General features: G+C 26.8%; 3 protein-coding genes and 1 long non-coding RNA gene across 5 annotated transcripts; 3 read left to right on the plus strand and 1 right to left on the minus strand.

Annotated features, from left to right (window-relative positions):
- The first annotated feature begins 25 nt into the window (after positions 1 to 25).
- On the plus strand, positions 26 to 2055 carry LOC123272948 (ankyrin repeat domain-containing protein 17-like). The gene is made up of 2 exons (XM_044739987.1): positions 26 to 230; positions 1530 to 2055. The coding sequence occupies exon 2, from the start codon at positions 1563 to 1565 to the stop codon at positions 1932 to 1934; it is 372 nt and encodes a 123-aa protein (XP_044595922.1). The 5' UTR covers positions 26 to 230; positions 1530 to 1562; the 3' UTR covers positions 1935 to 2055.
- LOC123272949 lies at positions 1523 to 9085 on the minus strand. Its single transcript, XR_006511202.1, has 3 exons — positions 8961 to 9085; positions 3073 to 3435; positions 1523 to 1991 (listed from the first exon to the last, which is right to left on the minus strand). It is a non-coding gene; the product is annotated as an uncharacterized LOC123272949 (long non-coding RNA).
- On the plus strand, positions 3327 to 8398 carry LOC123272946 (protein pigeon). Its single transcript, XM_044739976.1, has 4 exons — positions 3327 to 3444; positions 4358 to 4497; positions 4562 to 6851; positions 7578 to 8398. Exons 1-4 carry the CDS (start codon positions 3387 to 3389, stop codon positions 7922 to 7924), a joined length of 2835 nt encoding a protein of 944 aa, XP_044595911.1. The 5' UTR covers positions 3327 to 3386; the 3' UTR covers positions 7925 to 8398.
- A 286-nt stretch (positions 9086 to 9371) lies between the features above and the next one.
- On the plus strand, positions 9372 to 15645 carry LOC123272945 (putative leucine-rich repeat-containing protein DDB_G0290503). 2 transcript variants are annotated; one of them, XM_044739974.1, is made up of 17 exons: positions 9372 to 9857; positions 9936 to 10132; positions 10604 to 10649; positions 10865 to 10944; positions 11002 to 11152; positions 11215 to 11409; positions 11470 to 11643; positions 12156 to 12206; positions 12281 to 12337; positions 12407 to 12529; positions 12821 to 12889; positions 12949 to 13077; positions 13143 to 13778; positions 14486 to 14779; positions 14878 to 14973; positions 15118 to 15180; positions 15270 to 15645. In XM_044739974.1, exons 1-17 carry the CDS (start codon positions 9489 to 9491, stop codon positions 15441 to 15443), a joined length of 2904 nt encoding a protein of 967 aa, XP_044595909.1. In that variant the 5' UTR covers positions 9372 to 9488; the 3' UTR covers positions 15444 to 15645. The 2 variants fall into 2 exon arrangements, with proteins under 2 accessions (XP_044595909.1, XP_044595910.1); XM_044739975.1 differs by having other exon boundaries at positions 10604 to 10619.
- Positions 15646 to 16768: the final 1123 nt, after the last annotated feature.

Below are 16768 nucleotides of genomic sequence, written 5' to 3' on the forward strand. Positions count from 1 at the left end.
CTCGACATTTTTAATTAACAATAATGTCTAAAATAATGTTTATTATTTATCACATTGATTTATCATTATTTAAAATAAACTATTTTATTTTTATCAATCATACGCTGGATGATGTGGGTCGAGGCTCAAAAATGAATCAGCAGGACCGTAGCTAATGGAATAAAACAAAATTCTAAGACCGCTTGTGCGCAAAATAAAATAATATTTAACAACACTGAAAAAAGGTATCAGGCGAGTTTTCTTAAGGTCAAAATAAATATGTATTTTCATTATCAAAATACCAATATTGGCCGGGTGCGAAGTAAGTATATGGTCGGGAGGGCTGGCGCTGACTACCACTTTTACATGTAAATCTTATGGGAAGAGCATGATTTAACGCTAATGGCGACCACTGGAACTAAATTACTCCGTTTTATTTAACATAGGAAAAGCATGAAAAATTAGGGCAGCACCATCGTGCACCTGGCCAATAGTTAGGCAAATTGAGCCAAATTGAGTTTAATTTGAAATATATACTCTGCGCAGTAACACTATAGTAAATTCCAAATTTTCCCGCGCAAGTGTTGCTTATATTGATGTCCGGTGTATATTTATAAAAAATAGCCAGAAAATGAATTAAAACAATTATTATAATAATAAAGTTAGCCGACATTTTTAATTTTGTTTCATTTATTAAATTTGAACTAAAAAATGTTTTTTTAAAATTGCACTTACAGTTTTTCTAATTTTGTACATGTCAAATTTTTTTTTAAATGACATTAAATTTAGATGTCTCTTGACAATTTTTTTAATTTTCTTCAATAAATAAATTATGGCAAAAAAAATTATTAAAAAAATGGACTTATAGAAATTTAATGAAATTAAAAATGCAATTTTTTAAATATAATTTTTTGGAACAAATTTTCTTGTTAAAGAAAATTAAAAAATTGTCAAGTGACAGTTAAATTTAATGTCATTTTTTTAATTATTTTTAATAATTTTTTTCAATAAAAAAAAAGTATAAAAATTTTTAGATGTTAGCTAATTTAATTTTCATCAATTATTATAAGTAATTATAATTCTTGATAAAATTTGAAAATCAAAATTTATTATTATACCTATAATTTAAATTTTTATTAAAAAATTAAAATTAAATTTTATTTTACATTTGGTATTCTGACTATTATTATTATCATTATTTTAATTGACACTGAAAATGTTTCTCATACGACCGTTTTTGGAGTTGTGTGGTAGGGAAGCTGTGTTGGTTAAGAATTTGTCTTCAACGGACCAACGCATTGAATCACTCGGCCAACATCTGGTATTCTGACTATAGTAAATTGAAGTATTGTAATAACCAGAATATATACGTACTTAATTTTTTTACTTTTGACTCAAAAGTTTTTGGAGCAGTATACGTTTAGTGCTGAGCGAGATACCATGTGTTAATGGAGCAATACCAAATTTTTTTCTTAGCATCAGTAATATTGTGAGCAGAAAAATAAGTTTTTTTTTTTTTCAGTGAATAAATAGTTACTTTTAATTTTCCGGATATATTTCGTACTACAATCAAACAAGCCACAATGGAACAGCACCGCAATAGTTTTAAACCATCACAGTTTATATCAGCCAATAATCTAGACGCGCAAGCAAGATTAAATGCGCTCTTGGGAGCTGCAGGACTGGGTGAATTGAATAAACCGATTGATGGGAAGTATTTAACAGACCACGAAGTATTGAGGAGATTAACGTCTCACGTCTCCAATGCGCTAGACGAAGCCTCTGCTGAATTGGAGAAGATGAGAAGGGAAAATCCACGTGAATTTGAAGAAAAAATGGTAACTGAAGAAAGTAGTGTCCACGAAACTACTGAAGAATTAGCAACAAACTCCAACATCGAAGATAAAGACATCAAAGGAGATGGCAAGATTGCACCGAGGGATCCAGACCATTAATGGAAGCTGCTCGTGAAGATCATGGAGGAATGGTGGCTTTACTCCTAAGCCAGGAAGCTAATTAAAAATTATATATTTATGTACACTGTCAATTGGCGTAAAATAGATATATTAATAAATAAATAAATACAGTCTATTTAATTATATTCAAAATAGCAGTCATTAATTTATGTTTTTACAAACCCAAGCGGCACAAATTTTTTTTTTGTTAATGTTTTGTTGAATTTAAGTTAATTATTAATTTTTAACTTCTTGTAGAGTAAAATTTACCAAAAAGTTAACATTTTTTTTGTGACGCTTGGAAACTAATAACGTCATTAACTCTTCGTCACTCGCGTCATGAGCAGATCGCCGCCTAACAACTACTCAACCTATAGAGACTCACTATAGTGCGAGCGAGAAACTAAAAAAGAAGCGAGTGACGAAGGGTTAAATAATAGTAAGTATTTGAATTTTTATGCATTGAAAATTTTAAAAATTATTTAAATTTGTTTTATAAATAAAAATAGTCCAAGGTCTGATGAAAATTAAGTTAGCCGATATCTAAAAATTTATAGAATTTTTTTTTATTGAAAAAATTATTATAAAAAAATAAAAAAAAATTTTATTAGTAAAAAACTTGAAAAACTGAAAGTGCAATTTTTAAAAAATATTTTTTTGTTCTAATTTAATTATTGAAAAAAAATCAAAAAATTAAAAACGTCGGCTAACTTTAGTACTATCAAGGTTTGCTACTTCTAATTTCAATGTCATACTACGTTAATAATTACTCTCTTGAAGCGAATTTTTTATGAAATAAATTAAAGTATCGATAATTGATCTTAATTAATAAAATCGACCGGTAGCGCTCAATTAATTATACTAAACAATTTTTTTTTAATTATTAATGTTCAATGTATGTATCAAGCAGTAAATATTTTTTATTTTCAGATTTTTAGAGTTGAGAAATGTGTAACTCTTTACCGTTTATTAACTGATTGACTTTGTAAGTAATTAACAATAAAAATTTGTTGTTTTAATTACTCATTTAATAATTTGACAATATTTATTTTATCTGCGAATTGAACAATAATTATTTTCATGGTTAATTTTGTGAGTACATTTTATCTAAGATAAATAATAAATTGTTAAGGTATACCTGCTTTGAGAAAATTTTCGAATAATTAGTTGTTTCTATTGTTATTCAATGGTTTTATTTAAAATGTTATTGTTTATTTATTAATTAAAAAAACTATTTAAATTGTTGATTACGAAGTTCGTAACAAAATACGAGTGACATAAGACGCATAAGTACCGCAAGTAATTCCCTCTGACGGATGAAAATTGAACTGAGCTGACTCGAGGGAAAATTTAGTTAATAATGAAGATTTCTTTTTGTATTTCTTGGGCAGATTTTGATGCAATAAGTAATGACACTTGTTTATAATCACACGACTTAATAAACTTTAAAATATGGCTGAGAATCTCGCTGCGAAATTGTGCGCGCTGATACCAAATGAATCTGTAAAAGGTAAATTTTATTGAACAAATTTAATTACAGTTATTTAAATAAAAGTTGGTATTTTTTAAAACAATTATTAAATCTGTTAATTCAAAGTACATTACTGTCATCTTATCGATTGTTGTGACAGTTGTTGACATGTCAATATATATATACATATAAATAAAAACAATTTGATCTGATTATGCTAAAAATTATCACTTAAATATTTAAAATAATAGAAAATAAAATCCATGAATATTGACAAAATGGATGAAATTATTCATTAACGCTAAGATTAATAATTATCTAAACTTTCTCCAATTAGTACAAGGCCTGAAAGATTAATAATTTATCGATTAAAAAAAAGTTACTCTCAAATGCTGATAGATTAAGTACATGTTGATTCATCTTTAGCTTTAAGAAAATATACATTGTTACTGTTAAGGTTTTCATCGGCATATAATATTTTAATGAAAATTAATTTAGCAGATATTTGATCATTTTTAGAATTTTTGTTAACAAATAAATTATGACAAAAAAAATGAGAAAAAAGAAATTGACATCTAGAAATTTAAAAAAATAAAAAATGCAATTTTTTTAAAATAATTTTTTAATGACACTGAAACTTACAGATATTAAAATTTTTTTTAGAATTTTATAGCAATTAAATTATTATAAAAAAAAAAAATTTAATTAAAAAGTTCCACATGTGAAAATTAATAAAAATTACAAGTGAAAATTTTTTGAAGCATTTTTTTATTGTAATTGATTTGTTAAAAAAACATTTTAAAATTGACAGCGGACGGCTAATTTCAGTATTATATTTTTTATAACTAATTTAATTGTTAAATAAAATTAAAAAGTGGTCAGGTGACAGCTAACTTTAATGTCATAATATTTTATTGATAACACTAATCAATAAAAAATAAATTATTTTCAGCTGAGCAATGGAAACTTTTGGGACAAGAAAAAGACTGTTCACTTTTAGTTGGATGGACAGAAGAAAATCAGACTCTTGATGATTCATTATCATCGCACTCGGTGATTGGTCATTATGATCGTAGCAAGGAAACTTTGGAGGTAAAAATGCTATCTAAATGAATCATCGATTAATAGACTTACTGATTAACTGTATTACTTTTAGGTATTACATCATTTTCCGAGCGTGCTGAATATTGTTCAAGCGACAATAAATCAAAATCACACTTTGCTCGGATATATTGTAAAAGAAACAATAAAAGTATCCAAAGAAAATGAAGATCCAGAAAACAAAGACCAGAATGAAGAAGAAAAGAAAGATCCTCTGTCAGACGCTTGTTTAGATTCTGAATTAGAAGTCTACCAAGCTTATATCCTAGAATTAGAGTCAGACGACAAGAAAATTCATACTGTGATTACTGAACGGCGTAAGCAAGTTCGTATACAATTTTTATACAAACAAAAACGTCAGACAGGCTTAGACAAATTTATAGTTTTAATTCATCACGAGTGCATAGTAATGTACACTGCGCTGTTCAACAGTTCGTCTGATGTAGATACAATCAAGGAATTAAAGTCGGAGACCATTGTAAGAACGTTTACTTGGGCTCAGTGGGATTCAACGAACCAAGTGCTGTACCATATCCACAACCGTCGTGCTCCAACTAGTTTAGTAACTGAAGAAGACAACGAAAGTCGTTCTAAAGCAACAAACTCGTGCCCAACTCTCAGCGGTTTACAATTCCACGATGAATTACCCCACGAAACGGTGCTAAATATCCCATTAAATTTACCACGACCGCCCAGCGCAGACAACTGTGGGACTTACGAAGATGATGTGATTCCTCTTCGGGTTCACGACTGTTCCTTGGACCTGATTGTCATTTCCAATTCTAAGGGGATGGTCTGTGTATGCCATCACTATCTCTACCGACCGATCCAGCCGCCTCAGCACGTGCTCGACGCATCGCTCAGCGACTCCAATACAGTTCACTTTGCTTACTCGGTGACTTTGCTCCACCACAGCTGCGTTATACACTGTGTCGTCCCTGGAATTCCCTGGTCTCAAGCTAAGCTAATGCGTCCTACCTTCGCTATCGCTGAAGACTACATGATAGTCTTTGTTCAGGGATCATTTACGCATTTGCTAGAAATCGGAGCCAGTCACGATCCAAGCTGTCATATTCTTTGCGGACCTTTGCCAACTATTTATTCTCATGCTTCCTACTTGGTACCACTGCTAGATCTTAATAGCAATAAAACAGTTGCTAATAAAAAGTCAGGTTTTTTAGAAGCTCAAGACGTCGCTAATATTATGACAATAGATTTACCAACGCTAGATTTAATACCGCTTAAAGTTACTGCTGATTTTTTGATAGACGTTTTTAAGAAAGAGTCTTCTGTTCACGTACGACTGGGAATTATTCATTACTTTATGTGTCACAAACACGATCTAGAAATAGTTGCTGGACTTATATCGATAATTTCTGAGAAGCCTCGTGCTCTTGATGTCGTAAAATTCATGCAAGAAATATTAATCGGTAATTCTTACTCTTTGGTGCAAAAAAATTTACTTCCCGATGCAGTCCCGCTGCTGTCTCTGCTTCCTATCACAACTGTCGAAGAATGCGTGGGGTATGACGCTAAAATTGGTGAGCTTAATATAACACTGAGTCATGAAAAGTTATGGAACACATCTGTGATGCTGCTGTCTCCTCAGCAGCGATTGGTGCCCTACCGAAGTGATTTATGGACACGATTATGGGACAATCTTGGAAAACGAAGCGAAAGCAAGCCCAGATTTAAATTCAGCCAGATAACTGAAAAATTATTGGTGTCTTTGGCGTGTTATCAGCCTGAAGTACTGTCCAGATCCAGTACGCCAATGTCACCTAGCGGAGGATTGGTTTTAGCTACTGGATCTTTCGGTGACTTGATGAGTAATCGCAGTAACAAAATTCTGGACTCTGCGCTACCGTTTATAGAAATGGAAAATTGCACTGCCTCACGACAGGAGCATATTGTAGCGGTTAATCTACGGGAATTATCTATGTATCTGTTGAAACATGCTACTAATGCTCCAGCAACATCCTATGTGTCCTGTTCACCTCTTCAAGTTCACGCGATGGCAACTAGACACATTGCGGCTCAGTTAGAAAGCTCAAGGTCACTTTGTCAGATGCTTTGTCGTGCCGCTAATGTTGATCCGCGGCTAGAACAAGAACGTGGCTTTGTTCTTATAGATCAATTAGATGAAATTAGAAGAAATTTACTTTTTACTCTACTAGAACGCTATCGTTATGCTATTGAAATAATAGCGTTTCCTGTACCACAAGGATTTTCATCATTTTTTACATATCTAGGATATCGTAGTCTTAAGTATCCAATGTTTTTACAGTACGTTGAACGTTCTATTTTTGAATTACAAGTTGATGTAACGAAAATTATTATCGCAGGTAATTAATAAATTATAAATCATTTTATCTATATTATTAAGAGAATAAGCAAAATTTTGTGGCTATTTTTATATCATTCTCACCAATAGTCATTAAGAAATGACCTTGTATCTCGTGAACTATTGACATTCTTAAAGATATAATCTCATCCCGATGTTCTACTCATCGAGACCTTTCATTTGAGTACCCACATCAATTTTTCATATATTTATATATATATATATATATATATATATATATATATATATATATATATATATATATATATATATATGAAAAATATATCAAAATGCATGTGGGTACTCAAATGAAAGCTCTTGATGAGTGTAACATCGGGATGAGCTTATACCTTTAAAAATGTCAATAGTTAAGAATGTACAGTGCAATTTAACATAATTAAGAAATTACCTTGTATCTTGTCAACTATTGACATTTTTTAAGATATAAGCTTATCCCGACGTAACACTCATCAAGACCTTTCATTTGAGTACCCACATCAATTTTTCATATATTTTATATATTTATATATATTATATATATATATGTATATATGAAAAATATATAAAAATGCATGTTGGTACTCAAATGAAAGCTCTTGATGAGTGTATCATCGGGATGAGCTTATATCTTTAAAAATGTCAATAGTTAAAAAGGACAGTGCAATTTAACAAAAGTTATCCAATACTATCTTTTTTATTTTAATTTAATAAAATTTTATTCTTTCAGATATCAGTGATACAAAAGAAAATGCTACTAAAAAGTTACACTTGTTGTCACTTTTACCGAGATCTCGCGCAAAAAGACTGTTGAATCAGTGGCTACATCCCGTAAGCTTTATGATACGAGCTCGCGAGCATGCTGGAAATATTTTATCTGGTGAAATATGCCAGAACCGCGGAAGAACTTTACAGCATTGTCACCGACATAACGGGCTTGCCGCTTTCCCTTCAGCAGATCGTCTATCACCTCTCGATACTTTTCTTGATTTGTTAACTGCTAAAGCAAGTCTTGCAGAATTAGATTTTGGTTTGCTAATAGAAGCAACTGTCACTTCCACTGAAGACTTTCTTTAAATGATATTATATTTATGTTTGGTTGTTATATTTCAATTGTTGCTCAATTATCAGATTTATAATAATGGCAAAGTTTACTTAGCATAAATGTTTTTGTTGAATTTTGTTGTCGTGTAGTCTAATTAAATATAATAATTAGTACTTTTATTTTATTTATGTTAAATTTTTGAGTGCCATGTAAATAGTACAATAATGCAATTATTTTCCGTTGTTTGAGTATAAATTACTTCATACTGAGTTAATTATCGTACACCGAACTCTGGAAAATTGAAGCACCATCCAGTATTGAATTCCATTAATTGTTATTTAGTAAATTAATCATACTATAGATGTTTATGTTATAGCAAAGCAATTTTCAATTGTTTTCCATGGGTTGTCTTCGCTTAATTATTTTTTAAAATAATTTTATTTGTAACTCTAATATTATATACAAGTGTGATAAGTAATATCGATAAAAATGTCCAATATAATTGAACTTTTTTTTATTTTAAATAAATTTATTACTTAAAAAACTGGTTTTAATTATGTCATTAAAGTTAGCTGTCACTTGAGTATTTAAAAAAATTTTTTTAACAAATAAATTTGTTCCAAAAAATTATTTTTGAAAAATTGCATTTTTTATTTTTTAAAATTTCTACGTCATTTTTTTTTTATAATTTATTTGTTAAAAAAATTATCAAATATCTGCTAAATTAATCTTGATGTTTTAATTAATTTAAGTAATTTTACTATCAATAGAATTTATTTTAATTTAAAATTTCTTTAAAAAAAAATACTATTTTATAGAAAATTATTATGAAAATTAAGTTAGCCGATGTCTAGAAACTTTTAGAATTTTTTTTATTGAAAAAAATGTTACAAAAAAAAAAAAGAAAATAAAAAATTTCATTCGTAAAAAACTTTAAAAACTATAAGTGCAATTTTTTAAAAATATTTTTTAGTTCTTATTTAATAAATGAAAAAAAACTGTCGGCTAACTTTAGTGTTAAAAAATTATTTTATTGTCAAAAAATTTTTATGTATACATTTTACTGACCTCAAGTAAAATTATTTATAAATATACTTGAAACAATTCATAAATTAACTGTTCAGTTAAAAAAATATTTTTGCATGCAAAACTCGTACCAACATAATTTTCACAAACACACTTACAGTCACGTAATGACACTGGATGTAGTATAGTCGCTACTAATACATTGCTTACATTAACTAAATATGTGTTTGTAATTTTTTTTTTTCTAAATGGAAATATTGTTGTTATCTTATTAAATTAATCTATATATAAATACTAAAGCTATCACCGTCCATTATCACGTCGTTCAATTCAATAGTCATTTTAAAAAAGTAAATAGATGAAAAAAAGTTTAAATTTTTAGCCGTCCGTGGTAATTTTTCTTTAACTAAAATTTTTTTTGACATCTTTTATTTATAAATAACATGTGTAAACAGTGTAAATTGAAATAGTGTTATTTTTATCTAAATAATTGATTGTAACCTTTAAAATTAAATTTATAAATATAACGACAATTATTTTAATCAAATCAGTAGAGGTTACCTGAGAAAGATGCAATCAAACAGTGGAAACAATGTAACATTCAATGATAATAATTCAGCTTGTCAGGCTAAAGATTCTGACACAGGTATTGCTTGCGAGGAAACGACAAGCTTGGAGATACTTAATGAATTTAAGAAAGTATATGAAAAAAGAATTGCTAGCATTGATCCCAGTGATGTCAATAAATCGGAGCACAAGATTAAAATAATGACCGAGTGGATTAAAGATTTAGATGCACAAAATACAATGCTGGTACGTACAATTGAAGAGTTGGAAGAAGCTGCATGTTGCCGGGTTAAGATGCTTGAGGAAAAATTGAAGCATACGTCATTTGTGTTGTCTGAAAATATGTCCGGCTATTCAAAACCTTCACAACAAGTATTTTTTTATTCTACGTTTTTTTTACAATAGTATCTTTATAAATATTTCTACTAATTATTTTGAAATTTTATTTAGAATCTTAATGAACTGACGGATAGAATAAATCAGCTAGAAAGAGATGAAAAAATATTACAACAAAGAATCCAATATCTGCAGAGTGACATTAGAGGACTGCTGGAATTAATACGACGAGCGCAAGTTGAAAATTGTTGGAGACTCGATGGAATTAATTTCTTTGAAATAAGACCCAGTGACATTCCACTTTCGAGCGAGTTAGTTTTGTATATTTTAATTTAGCTAAGTTTAAATATGAAAATTAAGTTAGCCGACATTTAAAAATATTTGAGAATTTTTTTTATTGAAAAAATTATTACAAAAAAATTAAAAAAAAAAAAATTCATGTGTAAAAAACTTGAAAAACTGTAAGTGCAATTTTTAAAAAATATTTTTTTGTTCTATTTTAATTATTAAAAAAAAAATTTTAAATAAAAATGTCGGCTAACTTTACTTTTATTAAATTCGATAAAAATTAAGTTATCTGACATCTAAAAACTTTTATAAATTTTTTCATTAAAAAAAAATTCGTTTGTAAAAAATTTAAAAAACTACACATGCAATTTTTAAAAAATATTTTGTAGTACTAATTAAATTATTTAAAAAAAATCAAAAAATTAAAAACGTTGGCTAACTTCTGTATAATTAAATTCGTTGATCAAAAATATTTATTTATCAATTTGTTTCAGCTGTGCATATGATCAGGTAAATGGATGGTCGAATACTGACAAGAAAGTACGATTTATTATAGAGTTTGGTGGTCCTGTAGCTAATATGTGTCCATCTTCAGTTGCTTTATGTGTCTGCGATACTGAATCTAATAGTCCGGACTCTTATGATAATAAATTTTATTGCTTACCTTTTAATTAAATCAATTTTATTCAATAATTTAATTATAAAAAAAAAAAATATATTTGTATATGTTTGTTATAATTATTTTTTATTAATAGGCGATGAAAGAAGACTACAAGACTATTGAATTCACAAAGAATCGGCTGCATTTCGATAAAAATAGGAAAAAATCATTAGAGTAAGTTTTTATTATATTTTTTGTATACAACTGAAAATAAAATAATTTATTTTGTAGATATCCAGAAGAGTTAGAAAAAAAAGTCGATTATTTAAATAAGAAATTAAAAAATAGAGATAAAGTGATACATAAATCCGTTTGCAAATTTCAAGTTTTAAAAGAGAGTTTATTAAATAATTCAACAGTCAATCCTGAGTTTAAAGATGATGTATGTATTTAATTTTTTTTTATAAGTATACTTTATTTTTACTCATTAAAAAATTATTGCAGATTATTAAAGTATTAGACACTGTAAAAAATGAATTAATAGATGAAAAATATATTGAAAATTTACAAGATAAAGCACTTAGTGATAGTACCGTCCAGATTGACAATAACGTCGACAGTTTAAAACTTAAAAATCAACTAGATGAAAAAATGAGAGAGATTTCACGACTGAACCACCAATTAAATTGTTTAGAAAAAGTAAGTCAACTTTGGAATAATATTTTTACTTAATTAAACAAAATAAAATTATTTTTACAGGAATCAGTAGAGTCTAGAGAAGCATTGACGGTAGAAGTAGCTGAAAAACATGATTTAATTATGAACCTTAAAGACCAAGTTACTTATTTAGAAGAACAATTCCGACAAGCAAATATACAACTTCAATTTAAAAATAATATTATTAAAGAAATGCGCAAAGATTTAGTCTCAAAGGTAATAATACAGTTAATTAAATTTATTAGGTTTGATACAAGCTCTTTATTTATTTCTAGCCTCATGAATTGACCCCCTATTTTATCGGAAACGATAATAAAATTATTGATAATTTGTCGGGCAATATTTACTCGAGTCAGTATTGGAAATTCGCGACTTCGATGAAACAAGATAAATTTAACAATAATAATGATCATTTTTCAAACGGTTCGATTGAAAATTTTCTAGAAATGAAAGCTAAACAAGAGTATATTGAAGATAAATTACGAAAACGTGTTAAAAATTATGCTGATAAAATAATTATAGAAACAGCATCGAAATTTCTAAGTAGAAAATCTTTTAACAATAGTAAAAATAAACGCTCTAAAAATACCCTTGTCAACGATGTATGATACTCTTTTTATTATTAATAAAATTTTATTTTTATTCAATGCTTGGTTGTCCTTGAGTAGCTAATTCAATGTCTATAAGTCTATAATTATTAAAATCTTAAATTATTATTATTTTTACAGAATGCGCTTTCAGGTACACCAAGGAAAGTTAATTCTAATGCACTTGCAGAGGTATGTTTATAGTTTTTATATTTTCTTAAGATTTATTGTTGGTAGTAAAGAAAAATATTTATTTTATTAAAAAGAAAATTAGTTGGAGCGATGATATGTCCGACGAAGGGTCCAATAAAAACGGGGCTAAGGTAATAAATTTTGAAATTTTATTTTTGATTTAGCAGGTCTGGGTATTTTGAATATTTATTAATTAACAGGACAAATTATTGCTGAATATCTTGAGTTTCAAATCTACATCAAAAGAAGAGTATCGTGTTATAATGGATACAAAGAAAGAACTCGGAAATATTTTAAATTTTATAAATGAAATGGAAAAAAAAGTAAGTTTTTATAAATAATTGCTTTTAATACTGATTTAATTATATTAAATTAAGGTAAAAGACCCAGTTATTGACACTGGCTTAGTTGTTTGACACTTGCAATTTTATTCTAATTAAAAAAATTGTTCTCAAAAAACCAATTATTTTAAAATTTATAATTCAAAAATTATGTTTATTAATTTATCAGAAGTGATTTATTTTTTTTAATTAAAATAAAATTGCAAGTGTCAATATCTAGACTAGTGTCAATAACTGGGTCTTTTACTTAACTAATTAATTTGTTTTTTTTAGAAAAATCAAGTTACAGAGAGAGTGAATGAAAATAATAGTGACGTAGTTTCAGAAACTAAGATTGAATATGTAAGTTTGTTATTAAATAATTAATTGACTATTTTTAATTTTAAATGTGAAATTTTTAGACAAATTTGGACGAATACAATAATGAACTAATTAATAACGCTGATAAATTAACACAAATTATTACAACACTATCTAAACTATGTATAGACAAAAATGAAGGCTTTCTTCAACTTGAGTTTGCTCTACAGGTTTGTTAATAATTATTTGTTTTTATTTATTTATTTTATTTAATAAAAACTGGTGATAATTTTAGGGTATTCACGAGAAAAATGAACGACTGAGTCATTTAGAATTAAATGAAAAAATATTAGACATTCCAGAAATAAATAGACAGCAATTTAACGCCATGGAAGAATTTAGAATTTGCACAGTCTGCGCACAGGCTGCGACAGAAGATTTAAGAGAAGAAATGAGTAATGTTATATGCAACTTATACTGTCGGCACCAATTATTCGTTGATCTAGGAAAATCTATAAGAAAAACAAATGAAGTAGTTAGTAAGGCAAAAGAAAATTTATCGACTGTGATAAAATATTTACAAGTTCAAGTAGAAGAGAAGACTGTTAATAAAAATACTATTGCTGCAAGAGAAATAAAGTTGAAGGATATTAAGAATGAAGTTAATGAAACACGTGCCAAATTCATCAGTTCAACGACTGATGAACATCAACAGAGAGAAAATTGCGAAAATGAAACTGCCAATACGGATGCTGAAATCTGTGATAGATTACTCAATAAAGCGATTGACGAAGTTGACTATATATTGTGTAATTTAGGTATTTTCATTTCAAAAGAGGATTACGCTGTTATCCTTTTGACGGGATTGAATGATCAATTGCAGTGCGTTGAAGAAAATCTTGCGGAATTATCCAGTCACATTGATCGAGTAGTATGTATTGATTGTCACTAAACATATAGGTCTATAATTGTGTCACTCTAAAATTTTAATTGTATTTAAGTACAAGATTACAATCGAGTCAAAATTTAATATTCAAAAATTTTATAACATTTAAATATGCCATTAAAGTTAGCCGACGTTTTTAATTTTTTGATTATTTTTCATTTAATGAATTAGAACTAAAAAATATTTTTAAAAAATTGCACTTGAAGTTTTTCAAGTTTTTTAAAATGAAAATTTTTTTTTTATTTTTCTGTAATTATTTTTTCAATGAAAAAAAATTCTAAAAATTTTTAGATGTCGGTTAACTTAATTTTCATCATTTAAATTAGTGAAATTTAACATACTTTTAAATAAATAAATAAAAAAAAAAAAAAAAAAAAAAAAAAAAAAAAAAATTGGTTAAAATAGAGAAAGTAAAATCAGCGACTAAGTGAACATAAATTTCACTTATTAATTTTTAGAAAGTAAAACAAAAATTTGTGTACTGTAGAAGTATAAATTTTTTAATAGTTTGCTGATGAGAAAAATAAAAAAATTAAAAATAAGAAAGCTAATAAAATTTTTTGATTAAAAATTAGAGAATTAAATGTAAAAAATACAATTAAATAAAGAACGAAGGTGTTATCTATCCAAATTAAAAGTACACAATGTATCGATAATAATTTAGCTTAGTTTAAATGAGTATATTTTTTCAGCTGCAAGATAATGAAGCAGCTCAAGTGACATTCGATGAAAAAGGAAAAAGATTAGATAAACTAGAAAGAGAATTAGATTACGCACATACTAAAATGCAGGAAGCTTTAGAGAGTATTGTATCAATAAGTCAACAGCATGATAATGAAAATTCTTCAGATAATAGTAATAATTCGATTAATAATGAGAACGATAAAATAGTTTCAAATGAAGATAAAGAATATTTACAATCAACTAGCAGAGATAATGATGAATTGGATCAACTTAAAAATTCATTATGTTCCAAGGACAAACTCGTAAGTTATAATCGATGGCAATGAAAAAAAAATATTTATAAATAATTCATAAGTATGATAATTATTGTATTATTAATTCATTAATGTTGTATCGATAGCTTGAGCATAAAGAAGAAATAATTCGTATTCAAAAAAATTCAATTGAGATGACAAGAGACGAGCTGCAAAGTTTACATCAAAGATTACAGTCAAAGGTATGATAATTATTTACAGATTATACTAATTAACATTTTACCCATAAAACAAATTTTATTATTACTGAATATAAATTACTTTTAATATATTTTTTTTAATGAATTTAAATACTGCGTAAATTAAAAAGTTTTTTTTTCTTTTAGGTCGATGAACAAACTGCTGTTATAAATCAATACTGGCAAGATCGAAATAATTTATTAGAACAGGTTTGTATACTTTTAGATGTAATAATGAGCAATAGTAATAAAAAAGGCATTTAATATATAAATAAAAAATTTATAATAATTTTTTGTAGACTAAACTACAGAATCAAACGATAAAGCACTTACAAGACGCTATTGTTAAAGCTAAGAAAAATTTAAATCGTCAGCAACAGCCACAAAAATCAACAATCGATTTGACTGTAGGTGACGTATGGAGTCCAATTACACCGACTGTGTTCAATAACGATGACGTTCATGACATTTAAAGCTTCGTTAAATCCAATTAAATAATAAATATATATATATGCATAATATAATAAGTACGTTAATTATAATTTACAGAGTATAATTCAGTACCTGTAATAATATTTAGAAATAAGATCCTCTGTTGACTTTCATTATTCAATGTAATTAATTCAGTATTCATATGTACAATAAAATTAAAATTTTAATTGCTTGACAAACTAATTAATTGTTTAGCTCAATTAAACCTTACATTTACACTCTAGTTTTCAAGTATCAGTGAAATATAAAAGGAAAAAATTATAAAAGCATTTTTTATAATGAAAAATGTATTTATAAACAGTATGGAGAATAATAATAAATGATTAAAGAATTTAGAGTTTTTAAAGTAAATAGTATACAGTCTATGGTTGCATTTTATTTAAAAAATTAATATTAATATTAAAAGTATTAAACTTGCCTACTTTAATTAATTATTTATAAGGATAAACTTACCATTACTTTTTATTTATGAATATTTTATAATTTAGAAATAAACATTAATTACTAGGGTTGAAATATAAAATATTGATTTTTTGATTAAACAAAGGAATGAAAAATTTTTATAAAAATAAAAAGGAATGATAAAACAAATTATTTTTGATTTTTTTTCTATGTAATTGAATCTAAATTTTGCGTATTAAATTAATAACAAACAAATTAACAATACTATTATTAAGGAGAATTTTTTGTTTGATGTTACACAATGGACAACTATAAACTTTTTATTACAAAATAATAAAAAACGTGTTGACACTCTAGTGAATTAATTTTTTCTTTTTAATAAAAATATAGTAAGAATTTAATTGTTAAATAGTGACGAAATCTGCCCTAGTTAAAATAAAAACTTTTGTTACTAGTTCCCGAAAAATGATATTTAAAAAATATTTCGAGTAGGAAATGTACTTCTCATAAGAAAAAAGAAATAAAAGCAATAAATATGTTTAGAAATAATTTGATAATTTATGTATAAGATTTAATATTAATTTTAATATTAATATTAATATTAAATTAGATAAAAAAAAATTATTTACCATTAAAATTTATCAAATAGCCACATTAATCTTTAAACTAAACATTTGATAAATAAAATCATGATGAAATTACACTGACGTAATACACATCGGCTGCAGCAAATTTATCTCTAAATAAATTTGTAATATAATTTCTACAATGAGCAAAATAAAATTATAACTAAAGAAAAAAAAATTATTTAAAACCCGCATAGAATTTTGGCACTAATAACATATAATATTCCAAACATGTAATAAGTTATCGTTTAAATTTGTTCAATCAGCAAAAATCATCA

The sequence above is a fragment of the Cotesia glomerata genome, linkage group LG10 (assembly GCF_020080835.1).
Source record: "Cotesia glomerata isolate CgM1 linkage group LG10, MPM_Cglom_v2.3, whole genome shotgun sequence".
Classification (NCBI taxonomy): domain Eukaryota; kingdom Metazoa; phylum Arthropoda; class Insecta; order Hymenoptera; family Braconidae; genus Cotesia; species Cotesia glomerata.

Bases quoted from the DNA above. Each gene is read 5' to 3' on its own strand.
- LOC123272948 (XM_044739987.1), top strand. From the start codon at position 1,563: ATGGAACAGCACCGCAATAGTTTTAAACCATCACAGTTTATATCAGCC.
- LOC123272946 (XM_044739976.1), top strand. From the start codon at position 3,387: ATGGCTGAGAATCTCGCTGCGAAATTGTGCGCGCTGATACCAAATGAA. The intron at 3,445-4,357 runs GTAAATTTTATT...AATTATTTTCAG, and splicing joins ACCAAATGAATCTGTAAAAG to CTGAGCAATGGAAACTTTTG. The intron at 4,498-4,561 runs GTAAAAATGCTA...TATTACTTTTAG, and splicing joins GTAGCAAGGAAACTTTGGAG to GTATTACATCATTTTCCGAG.
- LOC123272945 (XM_044739974.1), top strand. From the start codon at position 9,489: ATGCAATCAAACAGTGGAAACAATGTAACATTCAATGATAATAATTCA. The intron at 10,650-10,864 runs GTACGATTTATT...TTTTATTAATAG, and splicing joins GGTCGAATACTGACAAGAAA to GCGATGAAAGAAGACTACAA. The intron at 14,780-14,877 runs GTAAGTTATAAT...TTGTATCGATAG, and splicing joins TATGTTCCAAGGACAAACTC to CTTGAGCATAAAGAAGAAAT.